General features: G+C 38.8%; 5 protein-coding genes and 1 long non-coding RNA gene across 6 annotated transcripts; all 6 read right to left on the bottom strand.

Moving 5' to 3' along the window:
* Positions 1-10,077: 10,077 nt before the first annotated feature.
* On the bottom strand, positions 10,078-10,800 carry LOC112177494 (protein disulfide-isomerase-like). The gene is made up of 2 exons (XM_024315786.1): positions 10,750-10,800; positions 10,078-10,590 (listed from the first exon to the last, which is right to left on the bottom strand). Exons 1-2 carry the CDS (start codon positions 10,798-10,800, stop codon positions 10,078-10,080), a joined length of 564 nt encoding a protein of 187 aa, XP_024171554.1.
* Positions 10,801-12,151: 1,351 nt separating this feature from the next.
* On the bottom strand, positions 12,152-12,874 carry LOC112177493 (protein disulfide-isomerase-like). Its single transcript, XM_024315785.1, has 2 exons — positions 12,824-12,874; positions 12,152-12,664 (listed from the first exon to the last, which is right to left on the bottom strand). The coding sequence occupies exons 1-2, from the start codon at positions 12,872-12,874 to the stop codon at positions 12,152-12,154; spliced, it is 564 nt and encodes a 187-aa protein (XP_024171553.1).
* Positions 12,875-14,225: 1,351 nt separating this feature from the next.
* On the bottom strand, positions 14,226-14,948 carry LOC112177492 (protein disulfide-isomerase-like). Its single transcript, XM_024315783.1, has 2 exons — positions 14,898-14,948; positions 14,226-14,738 (listed from the first exon to the last, which is right to left on the bottom strand). Exons 1-2 carry the CDS (start codon positions 14,946-14,948, stop codon positions 14,226-14,228), a joined length of 564 nt encoding a protein of 187 aa, XP_024171551.1.
* A 1,351-nt stretch (positions 14,949-16,299) lies between these two features.
* LOC112177491 (protein disulfide-isomerase-like) lies at positions 16,300-17,022 on the bottom strand. Its single transcript, XM_024315782.1, has 2 exons — positions 16,972-17,022; positions 16,300-16,812 (listed from the first exon to the last, which is right to left on the bottom strand). The coding sequence occupies exons 1-2, from the start codon at positions 17,020-17,022 to the stop codon at positions 16,300-16,302; spliced, it is 564 nt and encodes a 187-aa protein (XP_024171550.1).
* A 1,351-nt stretch (positions 17,023-18,373) lies between these two features.
* LOC112177490 (protein disulfide-isomerase-like) lies at positions 18,374-19,096 on the bottom strand. The gene is made up of 2 exons (XM_024315781.1): positions 19,046-19,096; positions 18,374-18,886 (listed from the first exon to the last, which is right to left on the bottom strand). Exons 1-2 carry the CDS (start codon positions 19,094-19,096, stop codon positions 18,374-18,376), a joined length of 564 nt encoding a protein of 187 aa, XP_024171549.1.
* Positions 19,097-22,038: 2,942 nt separating this feature from the next.
* LOC112181015 lies at positions 22,039-22,648 on the bottom strand. Its single transcript, XR_002928630.2, has 3 exons — positions 22,592-22,648; positions 22,287-22,351; positions 22,039-22,129 (listed from the first exon to the last, which is right to left on the bottom strand). It is a non-coding gene; the product is annotated as an uncharacterized LOC112181015 (long non-coding RNA).
* Positions 22,649-22,651: the final 3 nt, after the last annotated feature.

Raw genomic sequence — 22,651 nt, 5'->3', positions numbered from 1 at the left:
GTCTATTGGGTGTCAATAGACATCTATTGGAGGGCAATAGACGTTTTGAATTTATATAATCTTTTTTTTTTCTTTAACCAAAGTTTTATTTATCTAATTTTAGGAAGATTAATTCCCATTCCGGCGACCGAAAATTCTATTGGGGGTAATAGACGTCTATTGGGGGACAATAGACTATTGGGGCAATAGACGTCTATTGGGGACAATAAGAGTCTATTGGGAGGCAATGCATGGCTGATAGTCTTCTATTGGGGGGCAATAGACTATCGGGGCAATAAACGTCTATTGGGGGCCAAAAAAAACTTTCCGGTGAGATTTTCAGCAAATTCCGGTGGCGGCGGCGGCGGGTGACCGGAATCCACCGACCGATGACAGGAATCAGGCGAAAGTTGGCCTGATTCAAGCGGCCGGTGACCAGGCTCCGGTGAAGTCTCCTATGGTTTATCTCTCTCTCTCTCTAAGCTTCACAGGGGTGAGGGTAAAATAGTATTAAAAAAATTAAAAAATTAAAAAAAAAAAAAATCTTAATGGGGTATTAGGGATTTAAATTTAGGGTTTTTGTCCATTTACCCCATTTTTAGAGATTTTTTTCCCACTTACCCCATTAAGTTTTTTTAATTCCCTCTTACCCAAAACACTCTAAGGAGGTCTTCCCTAATACCCCATACCCCATTAAGATTTTTTTTTTTGTTTTATATTTTTTTTAAATACCATTTTACCCTCACCCCTGTGTTACTTAGAGAGAGAGAGAGAGAGAGAAAATGGAAGAGAGAGAAACCATAGGAGACTTCGCCGGAGTCCTGTCACAGGCCGCCAGAATCCGGCCAACTTTCGCCGGATTCTGGTCTCCGGCCGCTGCCCACCGGAATTTGCTAAAAATCTCACCGGAAAGGTTTTTTTTGCCCCCAATAGACATCTATATTGCCCCATATTGCACCCCAATAGACATCTATTGCCCCGATAGTCCCCCTAATAGACGTTTATTGCCCCCCAATAGACGACTATCAGCCATGTATTGCCCCCCAATAGGACTTTCAGTCGCTAGAACGAGAAGTAATCTCCCTAAATTTAGACAAATAAAACTTTGATTACAGAAAAAAAAAAAAAAAGGAGATTACATCAATTCAAAACCTCTATTGCCCCTCCCAGTAGACATTTAAAACTTTTTTTTTCTTTCGTTTTGTCCCATTACTTAAAAAAAAAAATTGATTTGGGCACCCAGTCTTCTTCTTCCCCCTTCTTTCCCGGTTGCAGACCATCGAATCCCTTTCTTCTTCGTTGTTTTCCCCAGTTTCAAAATTTTTTCCCATCATAATTTGTTTTGATTGATCTGCACCCACAAAATCGTTCAATCACAGCCTTAGATTTCAAAACGAAAGGAATCAGCAACTGAAAGAGAGTGAGAGAGAGAAAGAACAATCGCAGAACATGACGCCGGCGATGCAGAAGATGACGACGGACGACGTCGGTACTGGAAAACTATAGGGAAAGAGGCCGACAGAGGGATGAGTGCAGGGAAGAAGGCTGGACCTTTCGTCTTCAGGCCATCGAACCTGGCCAACGATGGAGAATTGGTCGCAGACGAAAGCTGGGAGGAGAGAGAGACGATTTCTATGACCTCATCGCAGGCAGCGTCATCGGCACTCTTCGCCGGCGCCTCAGATCTACAACCAGAGAAAGTGGAGAGAGAGAGAGAGAGTGAGAGGGATAGAGAGAAATAGAGAGAGTTTCCGTCGGCCAGAGACGGAATGGGGAGAGAGATCTAGAGAGAGAGAGATTATTAGTGGTATGTGTGTAATTTGATAATTTAGTTAAACCTAAAAGTGTCTTTTTCTCCTACATTGTGTTAGCGGGAATAAAAATTTGTTGCTCGGGTTAGTGGGATGATTTTGGTCTATTTTAGTGCTTTGGGTCAAGGACCCTAAAAGAAAATATAGGAATGAGTTTTTCTTAATAGGAGCTTCATTTTTTGGGTTTTTTTTTTCTAATTTTCTCATTGTTTTTCACTCAACTACAGTCAGGCCACCTGAGGTAAGGCCCAAAAGGTTGGTGCCTCAGGCCCATTCCATCTAAGAGCCCTAAAAAGCCTATGTTATTAATGGAATAATTAATAAAAGGGAGTCTATAAAATTAACAATGTTATAGATGCAGCACAATTGGTTATGGCTTCTTTCGTGCAGACCATATGCTATATCACTCTGTGTTCGATTCTCAATGTTGTCTTTAATTTTTCAGCTTCGTCTTGTATTTTTTTGTGGAATTTTAATCAAGGTCTAATTTCGTAGACTATTGAAAATCCGATAATTTTTTTTGTTAATTGCGGTCTATTGACTATTTGTTCTATCCAATTTTCCCTTTCACGTCAAGAAAGGAAACAAATTTAAATCACCTAATATTGTAATTTTTTTTTGTTATTAATGTTTTTAGTTTTTCAAATTTTTTAAAATTTTAAAATTTGAATTCGTGCATTATTAATTATACATAATCATTCTCAAAATTATAAATCAATATAAAATGAACATAACTGAACAATACAAAACTTAAAACATCAAATCAACCTAACCACGAGGTATAATTAAACTCTCACAGCCTACGTCTTCTTTGAGCCCTAGCCAACTTCTGGCATCCAAACAGTGCTCGTTCGACAGTGACCGGCATCAGTGTCGCTCTTGTAACGCTATTAGTGTGTGCTGCTGCCGGACGTGTGGCTTTTTAAGGCTTTGTTTCTCGGGATGGCTTGGCACAATGGTTGAACGATGAGCGCTAGTTTTGTTATGGTTAATACATCGTTGTGGAGGGTTGTGACCACCAACTGGGGCGAGCGGACTAGAAGGGTCCAGCCGGTGGGGAATGGGCTTCATCGAGGAGGTTGACAACAATGCGGATGGAGGGATTTGGGTCTGGCTGCTTTTCCAGGTCGTTGCTTTGTCCTCTAGAAGGCAGAGGCTATGCGGCAGGTTGTGGTGGCGGTGGTTGAACGGTGTGCGACGAGTTGCAGCACTGTGTTAATTGGAATGAACTTGGGCCTTAGTTGGTTGTCTTGTGGGCCTTAGGCCTCTAGTTTAGTTTTAGCTACTTTTTTTTTTCCCCAAATAACTCCCTATATTTTTAGGGACCTATGCTTGTTAGTTTCTTACGAGCACTAATGAGTATAGTTTTAATTAACCTATTCACTACTGTAGCTTATAGGCTCGCTCTTATGTACCACCGTGGTACCCTATAACCTCTTCCCTGTCTAGCTAATGACAGCGGAGGGGTATGTAATAGTCATTTTGGCTTCAGATCAATATATTGGCTATGCCTTCATTTGAAAAAATAAAATAAAAAGAGGTATAATTAAAGAACTTGAAATCAATTTAACCAAAAAGTATGCAAGCATGAATATTTTACCTCATATAAAGGTATATATCTTCACCTCGCAAAGAGAAAATATGGTATGTGTAGTATAAACCTAACCAAACGATAGAAAGTGAAGAATATTTAATCAACCTAAATACAAGGTATATATAACTATAGAATACAAAATGAACTTTAAAAAACAATATACAACTAGAATTTTTAACCTCATATAGAGGTATAATTATTTTCACCTCATAAACAGAGTTAAGTTTTTTATTCATATATCACTAGAAATTTTTCATATGATGTGTATCATATACTACATAACAAATGTATCATATACTACATAACAAAAACATGTATGACTCACTTAAATATTATACCTATAACACATATTTAAGTGACCATATATGTCTAAAACAAAGGTAAAAGCTTAACCATGTACTATAACCCCATATGCAGATACATAATTAGCAAAAATTATATTTACATGACAACAAATCTTCAATCCATTGATAAGATAGAAATGATCCATGTAAGAGAGTAAATATAAAATGAAGAGAAATTAAGTCAACATACAATTTTACTACATATATTAGGCCTGCTCACCTAAGAGACAGTTTTTAAGGGACTGTGAGGGACAAGTGAATCTGACGGCTGAAAATAAATGTACATTTTTAAATTGTTATAATTTCTACTTTTATATTTAATACATGTGGTTGAGATGCATTTATCCCTCACAGTCCCTTAAAACTGTCCCTTAGGTGAGCAAGCCTGCTATATTTATATACATATACTATAAAATATAAAATGAAAAAGTACATGTAGCATTTACCTCTATCAATTCGAATATGGAATAATAAGAAAGGAGAAGGAGAAGAAGGAGAAGGAGAAGGACATGAGAGAAAGAAGAAGAAGAAGAAGCAGAAGCAGAAGGAGAAAGAGACTGAGGCAATACGTAATAGGCAAGATCAAGAAAAATAATGTCTTAATATATATAGAATTATCAAGAAACTTATAACATAAATTAAGATCAAATTATCTCTATTTAGTCAAATAAGACAAGCTATGAAGAATGAATTTTCTGATATATTATTACACCAATTTTGTGGTATATATAAACAGATTACAATCGTACTACAACTATTGTGTACTACTGTACTACACAACATATACAAGGTAAGTAGTTACAATAATATATTACCTTGTTAGTCTATTCCTAATAGGGAACTATGACTCACACTAACACTCCCCCTCAAGTTGGCGCATATACATCAACCATGCCCAACTTGCTTAGTGAGTCATAAAACGCCTTCCTGGAAACTCCTTTGGTAAGTACATCTGCAAGTTGCTCTTCAGTTGGAACAAAAAGAAAACTAATAATTTTGGCATCTAGCTTCTCTTTTATAAAGTGACGATCAACCTCTACATGCTTAGTACGATCATGTTGTGTTGGATTCTGTGATAATAATTTTGGCATCTAGCTTCTCTTTTATAAAGTGACGATCAACCTCCACATGCTTAGTACGTTCATGTTGTACTGGATTCTGTGATATGTCAATGGCTGCCTTGTTGTCACAATACAACTGCATGGTACTCTTGAGTTTGAAACCCAAATCACGTAACAAATTTCTCAGCCACAGCAATTCACACACTCTGTGAGCGATACCCCCTATACTCAGCCTCAGCATTAGATCGTGCCACAACTTTCTGTTTCTTACTGTTCCATGTAACCAAATTACCTCCCACAAAGGTAAAGTAACTCGATGTTGACCTCCTGTCTATAATGTTTCCAGCCCAATCTGCATCTGTGAAGCCACAAACCTCAAGAATGTTGTTATGTTTAGAAAACAGTACTCCCCTTCCTGGACCTGATTTTAAGTACTTCAAAATTCGCATAACAGTATCCATGTGACTCTCACTTGGGTTATGCATGAACTGACTCACCACACTCACTGCATATGCAACATCTGGTCTAGTATGAGCCAAATAAATCAAGCGCCCAACCAACCTCTGATAGCGAGCTAAATCAGTAGGTACCTGATTTCGATACTCAGCTAAATAATGGTTCTGCTCAATAGGAGTATCAACAGGTTTGCAATCCAACAAACCTGTCTCTGTCAGCAAGTCAAGAACGTACTTCCTCTGGCGCAGATAGATTCCTTCTCTCCCCTGGCTACCTCAATTCCTAAGAAGTACTTAAGTTCACCCAAGTCCTTCATCTCCAACTCAGAGGCTAGCTGTCTCTGCAGTCTATCTATTTCAACAGTATCATTGCCAGTGATTACCATATCATCCACATAAATAATTAGAGCTGTTACCTTCCCTTGTTGATGCTTAAGGAACAAGGTATGGTCTAAGTTGGTCTGTCTGTAACCAACCTTCTGCATGAACTGTGAAAATCTTCCAAACCAAGCACGAGGTGACTGTTTAAGACCATACAGAGATTTTCTCAATATTGCATACAAAATCACCTGGAGAAGCAACTACATACCCAGGTGGAAGGCTCATGTACACTTCCTTAGCTAACTCTCCATGAAGAAATGCATTCTTGACATCAAACTGTCGAAGTGGCCAGTTTAAACTAGCAGCGAATAAGGGCAGAACCCGAATAGTGTTCATTTTGGCAACAGGAGCAAACGTTTCATCGTAGTCTATACCATACGTCTGAGTAAACCCCTTTGCTACAAGACGTGCTTTATATCGATTCACTGATCCATCTGCATTATGCTTCACGGTAAACACCCAACGACAACCTACAGCCTTCTTGCCTTATGGTGGAGGCACAAGTTGCCAAGTATTGCTCTTCTGCAACGCCTCCATCTCTTCTTCCATTGCCTTCCTCCACTTTTGATCCCCCAAAGCATCTTGCACTTTGTTAGGTACTGATACAGCAGATATTTGATTCACAAAAGATTCATATGACTTAGACAGCCTCCTAGTGGACATATAATTGGCTACTGGGTATTTTGATTTGGCAGTAAGAGTAGGTTCATATCTTTTGGCTGATTGACCCCGAGTGGCCCTATTTGGTAACACATATTGCCCAACATTAGACTCATTACTACTAGTACTAGTGAGTGGACATACCTCAAATGAGTGATCTTCAGTACCAGGAAGCTGTGGGCCAGGGGTAGAAGCAATGGTAGGAGGGACAGTTGTGTCTTCAACATCATTTTCGGCCAAAGAAACTGGTACTTGGATGTTTGCAGATTCTGCTTCTAGAGGCGGCGAGCTAATGGTCTCAACTGGATCCGTCAAAATACCACCTGCTTCTTCTCCTCCTTCTGATTCCTCCCCCTCTCCATGATACAGCTCTTCAAAAAATGAATTCTCCCCCTGAAAAGCTGTATCTGAAGAGGAAAAATAACTCATGTCCTCAAACAAAGTAACATCCATAGTGACATAGTACTTCCTGGTAAGTGGATGAAAGCACTTGTACCCTTTTTGATACCATCCGTAGCCAACAAACACACACTTAAGTGCCCGGGCATCCAATTTAGACCCCTGGTTCTTAGGAACCTGGACAAAAGCAACACAACTAAAGACACGAGCTGGAAGATTATGAAATGAAGGTAAGGAGACATGAGATGCAAGAACCTCAAATGGAATTTTTCCCTAAAGGACACTAGAGGGAAGACGGTTGATAAGATGGGAGGAAGCATATACAACATTACCCCAAAGATACTTAGGCATATGGGCACTAAAGAGAAGGGCATGAGCCATATCAAGTAAATGACGGTTTTTCCTTTCAGACACTCCATTTTGTTCAGGTGTTTGTGGACATGTGGTTTGGTGAACAATCTCATGGGTGTTAAAAAACTCGTGGAAAACATGATTAACATATTCCCCCCCATTTTCAGAACGAAGGACTTTAATGGTGCTACGGTACTGTGTTTGAACAAGAGTACGAAAAGTTTGGAAAGCTAGAAAGACTTCATCTTTGGTTTTAAGAAGGGCAACCCATGACAATCTCGTACAATCATCAATAAACAACACAAAATATCTCATACCCGATACAGTGGGCTCTCTAGAAGGTCCCCAAACATCAGAATAAATCAACTCAAAAGGAATAACACTTTTATTAGACACTCTAGGAGAATAAGTAGCACGATGACTCTTAGCCAAAACACATGTTTCACAACGTAAAGCAGACTCATTCACACCAATAAACAGAGTAGGTGTGGTTGTTTTCATAAGACTAAAAGAATGATGCCCTAAACGGCGATGCCACAACCAAATTTCACTTATCTTATCAGAATTCGAAGTCAAAGCGACTCGGGACTGTACTCCTGGTTTCTCTCCTGCATATGTCTGATCTAGATGGAACAACCTACCCCTCAGATACCCTCGACCGACTATCTCCCTGGTGAGAAGATCCTGAAAAATCACATACATATGATAAAAGGTTACGGAGCATTTAGACTCAGTATTCAACTGTGGAACAGATATCAAGTGATGAGACAAGTCAGGTACATATAACACATTATGAAGCTCTAAAGTGGGAGTAATACGCACTGACCCTGACCCTAACACAGGAAAAGCCTCACCATTGGCATTAGTGACATAGGACACTAGTGGGAAAGACAAGTCAGTAAAATACGATTTATCATAAGTCATATGATCGGAGGCACCAGAATCAATAATCCATGTATCAGAACCAACAAAGTTAGAAACCTTTAAAGCCATACCAATCTTACCACAACCAGGTATGAAGGCCGTAGGAGCAGCCCTACCTGCAGTATGATGATCATGTCCTGCTGCCATAGAAGTCGGGTTCTTGAATCAACTGAACCGCAGCTGTCTTTGCCTTAGGACGATAACCTTTCTTTTTGGGGAACCCATTCAGCTTCCAACAAGTCTCCCGAACATGTCCAAGGACATTGCAATAAGAGCATTGAGGACGAGGGCGGTTAGTGAAGCCTGGTAGAGGACCTGGCTGATGTAGGGGGAGTGAACTCTGCTGCTGAAGGAAAGGTGCAGGCAACTTGGCCTTTGTACCATTGAGTTCCGTACCCCCAAAAGAACCTCCATCTGAACTTCGCACAGGCACCTTAACCTTCTGGACATCATTGACCTTGGAACTCTGATCTTTACTGTCATCACCACCCATTGCAATAATACAATAGAGGAAAAACACACAAATCCCAAAGTACGCAGCGGAATTAAGAAGAATAGAAGGCTCCAAAATTAATAACAACAATTTTTTTTTTTTTGGAACCTGTTAGAGTTGACTCAGAGATCTAGGGTTGACCGAGTTAGGTTGATTGAGTTGACTCACTGATCAAGTTGACCAACTGAAGAGATCGGAGATCGATCTCTGATGTAAGAGGCAGATAAAGGCGGTTTGGACAAGAGACGAGGCTGGTTTGGTCTAGAGAACTGACGGCAGAGCGAGGAGCGAGGATCACCTGTTCTAGGTGAGCGTCGATCTCTGGTTGTTGGGCGATGGAGCTGAGCGAGCAAGGATCGCCGGTTCTGATCTGAGCTGGGATCGCCAATTCTGGGAGATCTGGAAATCGACGATGATGAGCTCCTGGAAACCGACTGTTACGGTTCTAAGTGATTCGAAGACTGACGGATCTGCTCTGATGCAGATGAAGATCGCCGGGTATGTTCTGATGCGGAAGAAGAAAGGAATCGGGTCCAATGCAGAATAAGGGGACTGAAGCCTTTGATGCCGGATCTGATCTGGAAATGATGTCGAGGAAGTCAAAGAAGAAGACACTGGTCGTTCTTTGACAGACGCTCAGGATGCAGACAAACGACGATAATAATAACGTTGTTAAGAGGTGAAAAACCCTAACAACGGGGTTCTAACTCCTCAATTTTGAACAAAAACTAAATTTAAAACAACGAGACAAAGTCCTTTCGGATCTCTACTCTGATACCAAGTCAAATAAGACAAGCTATAGAGAATGAATTTTCTGATATATTATTACACTCATTCTGTGGTGTATACAAACATATTACAATTGTACTACAACAATTATGTACTACTGTACTACACAACATATACAAGGTAAGTAGTTACAATAATATATTACCTTGTTAGTCTATTCCTAATAGGGAACTATGACTCACACTAACATATTTTTTTTCTTTGGGCTACAGTTTCTAGTTTTAGAAAAATTCTTGCGTGGGGGCTGCCAAGTGGTGGGGCCGTGCGGCCCTCCAATCAAAAATCTCAAACTTTTCCCTCCTTTCTGAAACTGCCCCTGATTTTTAATATGCAATATCCAAAATACCCCCTACTTGGACACTGATTGGCCCGCCCCACTGCCACGTGGTGCGGGTGCCGTACATAAGACTCCCTCCTGAAAGCTGAGCTATGAATCAGAGACGAAGGAAGAAGAAGATGAGAGAAAGGGAGAGAGGGAGAAAACGTGAAAACAAAGAGTACTACATTGTTACTGAGTTTATTACAAATTACAGTTTTACATGGACTTATATATCAGCTGTTCTACTACCAAAGTTACCAATATACCCTAATATACTCTTAACATCCCCCCTCAACCATAGGCTTGGGTACAAGCATATGGTTGGAGCAAATGTGAAAAGTAAAACCCCATAACCAAATGATGGAACTGGTGCCTCTTCTTCAGAACAAGGACGGGTGATTAACTCCAAAATCAAGGGCAGTAAATACTCAGAACATAGCATGCCTCAAAACCAACTTCACTCTAATCAAACTCATTAGGAACCCTTCTTGCAGTGTCCACACCATGGAGCATAAAACTAGAGTAGCACATTTTTCCCAGACTTGAAAATAATGTCCTGGAGGCTCTCAGCGACTACAACTTTAACAGGGTCATCGTTCTTCTCAAGGATGGGTTCAGACTTTTTGTATGGTGATACTTTCCCATCCTTGTATTCCTTCACCCTAACTGAAATATGATCTGGCTCCAAATGTGGTTTCAAAAACTTTTGTCTGTCATTGGTCTGTATGATGATGAGAGGCACTTGGTCTTCTGTAAGTCCAAAGTACTGGAAGGCACCTTGACTAGCCTCTAGATCTCCAACTAAAAAACTTATGCCCTCTCCTTTGTATTTCTCAGCTTCTTCACGATACTTTGATTTAAAAGCATCAGCAACATCACTGCTGAAGTTCAGAAACAACATAGCCTTATCATTTGGACCATTGAAGAACTTGATAACAAAAGGGTGGTTGTCTGGGTCATTGTTGAATTCTGTAACAACTGCCGAGCTAGATTCTTCAAGGAACTTCTCTAGAGCCTCTACATTGAATTCCTTGAAATCAACAAAAGTTCTGATAGTAACAATTTCATTTTCACCACCATGTTTTCAATAGCTCCATTGTTTCTCAGTGGATAAAATCTTGTCATCTGCTCCACCTGCATAACTCTACTTCACTGATGAACCTGAGACCCTCTGGTCTAATGAGAGTACTTCCTTCACACTAGAGCCATTCTCACAATCCAAAACACAATCAGCTAACATCTTCTACTATCCCACTTGTCAAGTCAGAACCATCCATCCAAAAAGAAAACAAACTTCAATATTCTACTAATTCTTGTTCTGTAACATTCACTTAATACTTCTTCAAAAATTCATTCAATTGTTCTTCAAACTATATACAACTAATCATCTACTTCTTCAAAAATCAATCAATACTTCAAAATTCAACTCAACTCTTCTTCTTCAAAAATCCTTCTTCTTCTTCAAAAATTCATTCAATTAATTGTTCTTCAAACTATATACAACTAATCATCTACTTCTTCAAAATTCAACCAATTCTTCTTCTGCAAATTTCACTCACTTCTTCTTTCAAAATATTTACAACTAATTCTTCTACTTCAAAAACCAATCAATTCTTCTCCATCTAATTCAAAATTTAATTCTTCTTCAAATATTCTATCAATATACTTCAACATAACAACGTGCAAAGTAGACGGATGAACAGAAACGACTTAGGGAAGATCCAATAATAGACTAGCACATCAGCAGTATGTATAGTGAAGCGGAGCAACAAGAATTGCAGAGAGCAGATGAACAACGTGTAGAGATGAGTGAATCGGAAAGAGATTACCAAACTCTGTAATTGTATCAAACCATGGACATGAATCCGCACTAAATTCCGGTGGAGACTGCCGGAGGGAATCGCTTGTCCGCACTCGAATCGAAAAACGACGTCGCACTGAACAAGGCCATGGAAGCTTGATATCGATGAGTTTCGGATTCCAGAACAGAACAACGACAGTGAAAAGCTCAAGCTTGGGGCAAGGATCCATGGCAGAGGGAGAAACTGAATTTGGGGGTTAGGGTTTGGAATCGGGGAAAATCAAAATTGAATGAAATTGATAACATGAAAGCAAAAAATAGAGGAAGCAAGAACATCTAGGTCACCGATCGACCTGAGCTCCTGATACCATGAAAGCTGAGCTATGAATCAGAGACGAAGGAAGAAGAAGATGAGAGAAAGGGAGAGAGGGAGAAAACGTGAAAACAAAGAGTACTACATTGTTACTGAGTTTATTACAAATTACAGTTTTACATGGACTTATATATCAGCTGTTCTACTACCAAAGTTACCAATATACCCTAATATACTCTTAACATCCCCCCTCAACCATAGGCTTGGGTACAAGCATATGGTTGGAGCAAATGTGAAAAGTAAAACCCCATAACCAAATGATGGAACTGGTGCCTCTTCTTCAGAACAAGGACGGGTGATTAACTCCAAAATCAAGGGCAGTAAATACTCAGAACATAGCATGCCTCAAAACCAACTTCACTCTAATCAAACTCATTAGGAACCCTTCTTGCAGTGTCCACACCATGGAGCATAAAACTAGAGTAGCACATTTTTCCCAGACTTGAAAATAATGTCCTGGAGGCTCTCAGCGACTACAACTTTAACAGGGTCATCGTTCTTCTCAAGGATGGGTTCAGACTTTTTGTATGGTGATACTTTCCCATCCTTGTATTCCTTCACCCTAACTGAAATATGATCTGGCTCCAAATGTGGTTTCAAAAACTTTTGTCTGTCATTGGTCTGTATGATGATGAGAGGCACTTGGTCTTCTGTAAGTCCAAAGTACTGGAAGGCACCTTGACTAGCCTCTAGATCTCCAACTAAAAAACTTATGCCCTCTCCTTTGTATTTCTCAGCTTCTTCACGATACTTTGATTTAAAAGCATCAGCAACATCACTGCTGAAGTTCAGAAACAACATAGCCTTATCATTTGGACCATTGAAGAACTTGATAACAAAAGGGTGGTTGTCTGGGTCATTGTTGAATTCTGTAACAACTGCCGAGCTAGATTCTTCAAGGAACTTCTCTAGAGCCTCTACATTGAATTCCTTGAAATCAACAAAAGTTCTGATAGTAACAATTTCATTTTCACCACCATGTTTTCAATAGCTCCATTGTTTCTCAGTGGATAAAATCTTGTCATCTGCTCCACCTGCATAACTCTACTTCACTGATGAACCTGAGACCCTCTGGTCTAATGAGAGTACTTCCTTCACACTAGAGCCATTCTCACAATCCAAAACACAATCAGCTAACATCTTCTACTATCCCACTTGTCAAGTCAGAACCATCCATCCAAAAAGAAAACAAACTTCAATATTCTACTAATTCTTGTTCTGTAACATTCACTTAATACTTCTTCAAAAATTCATTCAATTGTTCTTCAAACTATATAGAACTAATCATCTACTTCTTCAAAAATCAATCAATACTTCAAAATTCAACTCAACTCTTCTTCTTCAAAAATCCTTCTTCTTCTTCAAAAATTCATTCAATTAATTGTTCTTCAAACTATATACAACTAATCATCTACTTCTTCAAAATTCAACCAATTCTTCTTCTGCAAATTTCACTCACTTCTTCTTTCAAAATATTTACAACTAATTCTTCTACTTCAAAAACCAATCAATTCTTCTCCATCTAATTCAAAATTTAATTCTTCTTCAAATATTCTATCAATATACTTCAACATAACAACGTGCAAAGTAGACGGATGAACAGAAACGACTTAGGGAAGATCCAATAATAGACTAGCACATCAGCAGTATGTATAGTGAAGCGGAGCAACAAGAATTGCAGAGAGCAGATGAACAACGTGTAGAGATGAGTGAATCGGAAAGAGATTACCAAACTCTGTAATTGTATCAAACCATGGACATGAATCCGCACTAAATTCCGGTGGAGACTGCCGGAGGGAATCGCTTGTCCGCACTCGAATCGAAAAACGACGTCGCACTGAACAAGGCCATGGAAGCTTGATATCGATGAGTTTCGGATTCCAGAACAGAACAACGACAGTGAAAAGCTCAAGCTTGGGGCAAGGATCCATGGCAGAGGGAGAAACTGAATTTGGGGGTTAGGGTTTGGAATCGGGGAAAATCAAAATTGAATGAAATTGATAACATGAAAGCAAAAAATAGAGGAAGCAAGAACATCTAGGTCACCGATCGACCTGAGCTCCTGATACCATGAAAGCTGAGCTATGAATCAGAGACGAAGGAAGAAGAAGATGAGAGAAAGGGAGAGAGGGAGAAAACGTGAAAACAAAGAGTACTACATTGTTACTGAGTTTATTACAAATTACAGTTTTACATGGACTTATATATCAGCTGTTCTACTACCAAAGTTACCAATATACCCTAATATACTCTTAACATCCCCCCTCAACCATAGGCTTGGGTACAAGCATATGGTTGGAGCAAATGTGAAAAGTAAAACCCCATAACCAAATGATGGAACTGGTGCCTCTTCTTCAGAACAAGGACGGGTGATTAACTCCAAAATCAAGGGCAGTAAATACTCAGAACATAGCATGCCTCAAAACCAACTTCACTCTAATCAAACTCATTAGGAACCCTTCTTGCAGTGTCCACACCATGGAGCATAAAACTAGAGTAGCACATTTTTCCCAGACTTGAAAATAATGTCCTGGAGGCTCTCAGCGACTACAACTTTAACAGGGTCATCGTTCTTCTCAAGGATGGGTTCAGACTTTTTGTATGGTGATACTTTCCCATCCTTGTATTCCTTCACCCTAACTGAAATATGATCTGGCTCCAAATGTGGTTTCAAAAACTTTTGTCTGTCATTGGTCTGTATGATGATGAGAGGCACTTGGTCTTCTGTAAGTCCAAAGTACTGGAAGGCACCTTGACTAGCCTCTAGATCTCCAACTAAAAAACTTATGCCCTCTCCTTTGTATTTCTCAGCTTCTTCACGATACTTTGATTTAAAAGCATCAGCAACATCACTGCTGAAGTTCAGAAACAACATAGCCTTATCATTTGGACCATTGAAGAACTTGATAACAAAAGGGTGGTTGTCTGGGTCATTGTTGAATTCTGTAACAACTGCCGAGCTAGATTCTTCAAGGAACTTCTCTAGAGCCTCTACATTGAATTCCTTGAAATCAACAAAAGTTCTGATAGTAACAATTTCATTTTCACCACCATGTTTTCAATAGCTCCATTGTTTCTCAGTGGATAAAATCTTGTCATCTGCTCCACCTGCATAACTCTACTTCACTGATGAACCTGAGACCCTCTGGTCTAATGAGAGTACTTCCTTCACACTAGAGCCATTCTCACAATCCAAAACACAATCAGCTAACATCTTCTACTATCCCACTTGTCAAGTCAGAACCATCCATCCAAAAAGAAAACAAACTTCAATATTCTACTAATTCTTGTTCTGTAACATTCACTTAATACTTCTTCAAAAATTCATTCAATTGTTCTTCAAACTATATACAACTAATCATCTACTTCTTCAAAAATCAATCAATACTTCAAAATTCAACTCAACTCTTCTTCTTCAAAAATCCTTCTTCTTCTTCAAAAATTCATTCAATTAATTGTTCTTCAAACTATATACAACTAATCATCTACTTCTTCAAAATTCAACCAATTCTTCTTCTGCAAATTTCACTCACTTCTTCTTTCAAAATATTTACAACTAATTCTTCTACTTCAAAAACCAATCAATTCTTCTCCATCTAATTCAAAATTTAATTCTTCTTCAAATATTCTATCAATATACTTCAACATAACAACGTGCAAAGTAGACGGATGAACAGAAACGACTTAGGGAAGATCCAATAATAGACTAGCACATCAGCAGTATGTATAGTGAAGCGGAGCAACAAGAATTGCAGAGAGCAGATGAACAACGTGTAGAGATGAGTGAATCGGAAAGAGATTACCAAACTCTGTAATTGTATCAAACCATGGACATGAATCCGCACTAAATTCCGGTGGAGACTGCCGGAGGGAATCGCTTGTCCGCACTCGAATCGAAAAACGACGTCGCACTGAACAAGGCCATGGAAGCTTGATATCGATGAGTTTCGGATTCCAGAACAGAACAACGACAGTGAAAAGCTCAAGCTTGGGGCAAGGATCCATGGCAGAGGGAGAAACTGAATTTGGGGGTTAGGGTTTGGAATCGGGGAAAATCAAAATTGAATGAAATTGATAACACGAAAGCAAAAAATAGAGGAAGCAAGAACATCTAGGTCACCGATCGACCTGAGCTCCTGATACCATGAAAGCTGAGCTATGAATCAGAGACGAAGGAAGAAGAAGATGAGAGAAAGGGAGAGAGGGAGAAAACGTGAAAACAAAGAGTACTACATTGTTACTGAGTTTATTACAAATTACAGTTTTACATGGACTTATATATCAGCTGTTCTACTACCAAAGTTACCAATATACCCTAATATACTCTTAACATCCCCCCTCAACCATAGGCTTGGGTACAAGCATATGGTTGGAGCAAATGTGAAAAGTAAAACCCCATAACCAAATGATGGAACTGGTGCCTCTTCTTCAGAACAAGGACGGGTGATTAACTCCAAAATCAAGGGCAGTAAATACTCAGAACATAGCATGCCTCAAAACCAACTTCACTCTAATCAAACTCATTAGGAACCCTTCTTGCAGTGTCCACACCATGGAGCATAAAACTAGAGTAGCACATTTTTCCCAGACTTGAAAATAATGTCCTGGAGGCTCTCAGCGACTACAACTTTAACAGGGTCATCGTTCTTCTCAAGGATGGGTTCAGACTTTTTGTATGGTGATACTTTCCCATCCTTGTATTCCTTCACCCTAACTGAAATATGATCTGGCTCCAAATGTGGTTTCAAAAACTTTTGTCTGTCATTGGTCTGTATGATGATGAGAGGCACTTGGTCTTCTGTAAGTCCAAAGTACTGGAAGGCACCTTGACTAGCCTCTAGATCTCCAACTAAAAAACTTATGCCCTCTCCTTTGTATTTCTCAGCTTCTTCACGATACTTTGATTTAAAAGCATCAGCAACATCACTGCTGAAGTTCAGAAACAACATAGCCTTATCATTTGGACCATTGAAGAACTTGATAACAAAAGGGTGGTTGTCTGGGTCATTGTTGAATTCTGTAACAACTGCCGAGCTAGATTCTTCAAGGAACTTCTCTAGAGCCTCTACATTGAATTCCTTGAAATCAACAAAAGTTCTGATAGTAACAATTTCATTTTCACCACCATGTTTTCAATAGCTCCATTGTTTCTCAGTGGATAAAATCTTGTCATCTGCTCCACCTGCATAACTCTACTTCACTGATGAACCTGAGACCCTCTGGTCTAATGAGAGTACTTCCTTCACACTAGAGCCATTCTCACAATCCAAAACACAATCAGCTAACATCTTCTACTATCCCACTTGTCAAGTCAGAACCATCCATCCAAAAAGAAAACAAACTTCAATATTCTACTAATTCTTGTTCTGTAACATTCACTTAATACTTCTTCAAAAATTCATTCAATTGTTCTTCAAACTATATACAACTAATCATCTACTTCTTCAAAAATCAATCAATACTTCAAAATTCAACTCAACTCTTCTTCTTCAAAAATCCTTCTTCTTCTTCAAAAATTCATTCAATTAATTGTTCTTCAAACTATATACAACTAATCATCTACTTCTTCAAAATTCAACCAATTCTTCTTCTGCAAATTTCACTCACTTCTTCTTTCAAAATATTTACAACTAATTCTTCTACTTCAAAAACCAATCAATTCTTCTCCATCTAATTCAAAATTTAATTCTTCTTCAAATATTCTATCAATATACTTCAACATAACAACGTGCAAAGTAGACGGATGAACAGAAACGACTTAGGGAAGATCCAATAATAGACTAGCACATCAGCAGTATGTATAGTGAAGCGGAGCAACAAGAATTGCAGAGAGCAGATGAACAACGTGTAGAGATGAGTGAATCGGAAAGAGATTACCAAACTCTGTAATTGTATCAAACCATGGACATGAATCCGCACTAAATTCCGGTGGAGACTGCCGGAGGGAATCGCTTGTCCGCACTCGAATCGAAAAACGACGTCGCACTGAACAAGGCCATGGAAGCTTGATATCGATGAGTTTCGGATTCCAGAACAGAACAACGACAGTGAAAAGCTCAAGCTTGGGGCAAGGATCCATGGCAGAGGGAGAAACTGAATTTGGGGGTTAGGGTTTGGAATTGGGGAAAATCAAAATTGAATGAAATTGATAACACGAAAGCAAAAAATAGAGGAAGCAAGAACATCTAGGTCACCGATCGACCTGAGCTCCTGATACCATGAAAGCTGAGCTATGAATCAGAGACGAAGGAAGAAGAAGATGAGAGAAAGGGAGAGAGGGAGAAAACGTGAAAACAAAGAGTACTACATTGTTACTGAGTTTATTACAAATTACAGTTTTACATGGACTTATATATCAGCTGTTCTACTACCAAAGTTACCAATATACCCTAATATACTCTTAACATCCCCCCTCAACCATAGGCTTGGGTACAAGCATATGGTTGGAGCAAATGTGAAAAGTAAAACCCCATAACCAAATGATGGAACTGGTGCCTCTTCTTCAGAACAAGGACGGGTGATTAACTCCAAAATCAAGGGCAGTAAATACTCAGAACATAGCATGCCTCAAAACCAACTTCACTCTAATCAAACTCATTAGGAACCCTTCTTGCAGTGTCCACACCATGGAGCATAAAACTAGAGTAGCACATTTTTCCCAGACTTGAAAATAATGTCCTGGAGGCTCTCAGCGACTACAACTTTAACAGGGTCATCGTTCTTCTCAAGGATGGGTTCAGACTTTTTGTATGGTGATACTTTCCCATCCTTGTATTCCTTCACCCTAACTGAAATATGATCTGGCTCCAAATGTGGTTTCAAAAACTTTTGTCTGTCATTGGTCTGTATGATGATGAGAGGCACTTGGTCTTCTGTAAGTCCAAAGTACTGGAAGGCACCTTGACTAGCCTCTAGATCTCCAACTAAAAAACTTATGCCCTCTCCTTTGTATTTCTCAGCTTCTTCACGATACTTTGATTTAAAAGCATCAGCAACATCACTGCTGAAGTTCAGAAACAACATAGCCTTATCATTTGGACCATTGAAGAACTTGATAACAAAAGGGTGGTTGTCTGGGTCATTGTTGAATTCTGTAACAACTGCCGAGCTAGATTCTTCAAGGAACTTCTCTAGAGCCTCTACATTGAATTCCTTGAAATCAACAAAAGTTCTGATAGTAACAATTTCATTTTCACCACCATGTTTTCAATAGCTCCATTGTTTCTCAGTGGATAAAATCTTGTCATCTGCTCCACCTGCATAACTCTACTTCACTGATGAACCTGAGACCCTCTGGTCTAATGAGAGTACTTCCTTCACACTAGAGCCATTCTCACAATCCAAAACACAATCAGCTAACATCTTCTACTATCCCACTTGTCAAGTCAGAACCATCCATCCAAAAAGAAAACAAACTTCAATATTCTACTAATTCTTGTTCTGTAACATTCACTTAATACTTCTTCAAAAATTCATTCAATTGTTCTTCAAACTATATACAACTAATCATCTACTTCTTCAAAAATCAATCAATACTTCAAAATTCAACTCAACTCTTCTTCTTCAAAAATCCTTCTTCTTCTTCAAAAATTCATTCAATTAATTGTTCTTCAAACTATATACAACTAATCATCTACTTCTTCAAAATTCAACCAATTCTTCTTCTGCAAATTTCACTCACTTCTTCTTTCAAAATATTTACAACTAATTCTTCTACTTCAAAAACCAATCAATTCTTCTCCATCTAATTCAAAATTTAATTCTTCTTCAAATATTCTATCAATATACTTCAACATAACAACGTGCAAAGTAGACGGATGAACAGAAACGACTTAGGGAAGATCCAATAATAGACTAGCACATCAGCAGTATGTATAGTGAAGCGGAGCAACAAGAATTGCAGAGAGCAGATGAACAACGTGTAGAGATGAGTGAATCGGAAAGAGATTACCAAACTCTGTAATTGTATCAAACCATGGACATGAATCCGCACTAAATTCCGGTGGAGACTGCCGGAGGGAATCGCTTGTCCGCACTCGAATCGAAAAACGACGTCGCACTGAACAAGGCCATGGAAGCTTGATATCGATGAGTTTCGGATTCCAGAACAGAACAACGACAGTGAAAAGCTCAAGCTTGGGGCAAGGATCCATGGCAGAGGGAGAAACTGAATTTGGGGGTTAGGGTTTGGAATTGGGGAAAATCAAAATTGAATGAAATTGATAACACGAAAGCAAAAAATAGAGGAAGCAAGAACATCTAGGTCACCGATCGACCTGAGCTCCTGATACCATGAAAGCTGAGCTATGAATCAGAGACGAAGGAAGAAGAAGATGAGAGAAAGGGAGAGAGGGAGAAAACGTGAAAACAAAGAGTACTACATTGTTACTGAGTTTATTACAAATTACAGTTTTACATGGACTTATATATCAGCTGTTCTACTACCAAAGTTACCAAAATACCCTAATATACTCTTAACACCTCCTAGTTTTAACATGTAGAGAATCTCATGTCCGATCCTGACTGCAATACACCATCAGTGGACCCATGGATTCTGATGGGGGTGACTAGAGTCGTACGCTTCAACCAAATTACTCAGAGATTATTCAGAGCACCGCCATGCACTTGCACCAACATAAATGAATGGTTAGATTGCATTAAATACACTTTTTGTTTATTAAAAATAAAGTTGATAATAAATATTAAAGGTTGAGATTATTTTATAAGGGTTGGATCACTTACACCGTCAGTGCATAGAATAATTTCCACAAATTACTCACCAAGAAGAGACTGTTGATAGTGGCGATCAATCTTGAATTGGGGATCAAATACAAGCACGCCCTTACCAACTGATTGGCTGAAAATATTATGTTTTCAGACTCTAAAATGTTACGAGTTATTACTTAATACTTGCCAACTGGAATTTCTGGCATCTAAATTGAACTGACTGAAGAGTCAACCTTTGATTGAGATCAATGCGATCCACGTGAATTGTATATTTGTATTAATACTGCAATATTGCTTTAAGTTGATGAGACTAGCTTGTTCTGGTTATCTGATATTCAGAATGGCTTTAATGAGGCACTAGTACCACGATGGCCAGCATGTATTATTTGGCTCTGTTTGGTCATCTATTACTGAGGTAGATTAACATGATTCAAACTTTAATTTCTTCCGTTACATAACATCTTTTCTTCGAAGTTTCTAACAATTACTTGGCAGAAAACGCGAAGATATACCGGCACTCCTCCTTGCTCTGAATGCATGGTACTTGCATCAAACCTGGCGTAATGATTCAGAAATATATATTATTTGAGACTCCGTTAGTCTCCAGCATGGCGTTAAATATTTTTTGCAGTCAATTTAATTTGTAATGGTTTTTAATTAGTCGTCGTTGTTAACTGAGGGTCATTGCATACGACCACTACTACAAAAATTGAATCAGACGACGGCTAAAAACTGTCGTCTGATATGGAGATAAAGCGTCGTCTATCAAGGCGCCGTCTGATGAAGATCGATTGTAGGGAACCGTCGTGTGAAGGGCTCGGCAGCATGGCGCGCAGCATGTCGGCAGGCTGTCGACAGCATTAGCTGTTGCGCGACTATTCTTCAGACGACAGGCGACTTTAGAAACTGTTGTGTGAAGGCAATTCAGAGGTCGCTTTATTTTATGCCCGTTGTGTGACTTTCATTCAGACGACAGTTTTTCAAAGTATCCATTATCTATTTTACATTCAGTCGACAATTTTTATTTTTGGGTCATTGGTGCACATACGACAGTTTTTTTGTGGTTATTGTTGTCCTAATAGAATGATTCAATGCATTATATTTGCAGGATGTGGAATAAAAAAAGACCAAATTAACTGATCAATATATATATATACAAGAAATTGTTATAATTTACATCATGCACCAAAATGGATTGTCCAAAGTTAATCTTTTATCCCCAAAAGGAGTACATCTAATATTACTAGTAACTTTATCTTCATATTCTGAAACCACATCTTCCTTCTCATTTTTGTTCCTTGTTGCTTGAAACCACATCTTCATTCTGAAACCACATCTATGATCTAACACAGTCGGTGGTTATATTACCTTACAATTCCTTGAGGTTCAAAAGGAGCACCATTTCGGAAAGGTCCTTCATATGGGGAATTCTCATTGCAAGCCTGGCAGTTCAGAGTACATACACAAGTTAAATATGTAAACCTGACAGTGTTATAATATCTTGATGATCAGAAAGTGATTAAACAAAAGAAAGAAAGATAAAGTACATACTTTTGATCTTTTCCAAGCTGGATGCTGATACACATGATTGATTCCCAACACTTGTCCATCAATGTATCCCACTACATTACAAGGAGGATCCAGTTCTCCTCTAACGCCACAAGATACCTGAAATTGAAATGGACGTTTTCACTTAAAGAAGTGTGATATAATTTAATATTTTAAACTCCAATCACATACAAAGTTTCCCAACTCAATAATTTTCTAATGATTTTCAGACATGCCAATTATTTATAAGTATGTGATTTGAAAACCAGAAGCTTACAGTGAAACTCTTCCCTTAATCACTATTGTCTCTGTCAAAGACGGTAAATTTCCAATCAGGAACATCTGTCCCATAAATAACAGCAAAGTAAGTAGTGAGAACACATGCTGCAATCAGCCTGCTAGGTGGCACATCTTTGGTTTGTGCAGTTCTCAAGAAAATTTCTATCAGTGCCACTACCAGATATGCAAGAGCAATTCTCTACAGAGGGTGACTATAATTACTATGTACTGCCATGCATCTTTAAACGGAATTATGTAATCAAATACTAGCAGATACCTATGAATATCAATAATCAATCTTACCTAGAGAATCCCGCACCATCTTATTTCTTTCATGTCAACACCATATGTTAGTTTGTCAGG

Source organism: Rosa chinensis, chromosome 7 (assembly GCF_002994745.2).
Source record: "Rosa chinensis cultivar Old Blush chromosome 7, RchiOBHm-V2, whole genome shotgun sequence".
In the NCBI taxonomy this organism is placed as follows: Eukaryota; Viridiplantae; Streptophyta; class Magnoliopsida; order Rosales; family Rosaceae; genus Rosa; species Rosa chinensis.
Note: the sequence above shows the minus strand (reverse complement) of the source record. Positions and strands in the feature narration are given on the sequence as shown.

Excerpts from the sequence above, each read along its gene's own strand:
- LOC112177494 (XM_024315786.1), bottom strand. The coding sequence starts at position 10,800 with ATGTTAGCTGATTGTGTTTTGGATTGTGAGAATGGCTCTAGTGTGAAG. Across the intron at positions 10,591-10,749 it reads ATGGCTCTAGTGTGAAGGAA|GAATTCAATGTAGAGGCTCT; the intron begins GTACTCTCATTA and ends GTTGATTTCAAG.
- LOC112177493 (XM_024315785.1), bottom strand. The coding sequence starts at position 12,874 with ATGTTAGCTGATTGTGTTTTGGATTGTGAGAATGGCTCTAGTGTGAAG. Across the intron at positions 12,665-12,823 it reads ATGGCTCTAGTGTGAAGGAA|GAATTCAATGTAGAGGCTCT; the intron begins GTACTCTCATTA and ends GTTGATTTCAAG.
- LOC112177492 (XM_024315783.1), bottom strand. The coding sequence starts at position 14,948 with ATGTTAGCTGATTGTGTTTTGGATTGTGAGAATGGCTCTAGTGTGAAG. Across the intron at positions 14,739-14,897 it reads ATGGCTCTAGTGTGAAGGAA|GAATTCAATGTAGAGGCTCT; the intron begins GTACTCTCATTA and ends GTTGATTTCAAG.
- LOC112177491 (XM_024315782.1), bottom strand. The coding sequence starts at position 17,022 with ATGTTAGCTGATTGTGTTTTGGATTGTGAGAATGGCTCTAGTGTGAAG. Across the intron at positions 16,813-16,971 it reads ATGGCTCTAGTGTGAAGGAA|GAATTCAATGTAGAGGCTCT; the intron begins GTACTCTCATTA and ends GTTGATTTCAAG.
- LOC112177490 (XM_024315781.1), bottom strand. The coding sequence starts at position 19,096 with ATGTTAGCTGATTGTGTTTTGGATTGTGAGAATGGCTCTAGTGTGAAG. Across the intron at positions 18,887-19,045 it reads ATGGCTCTAGTGTGAAGGAA|GAATTCAATGTAGAGGCTCT; the intron begins GTACTCTCATTA and ends GTTGATTTCAAG.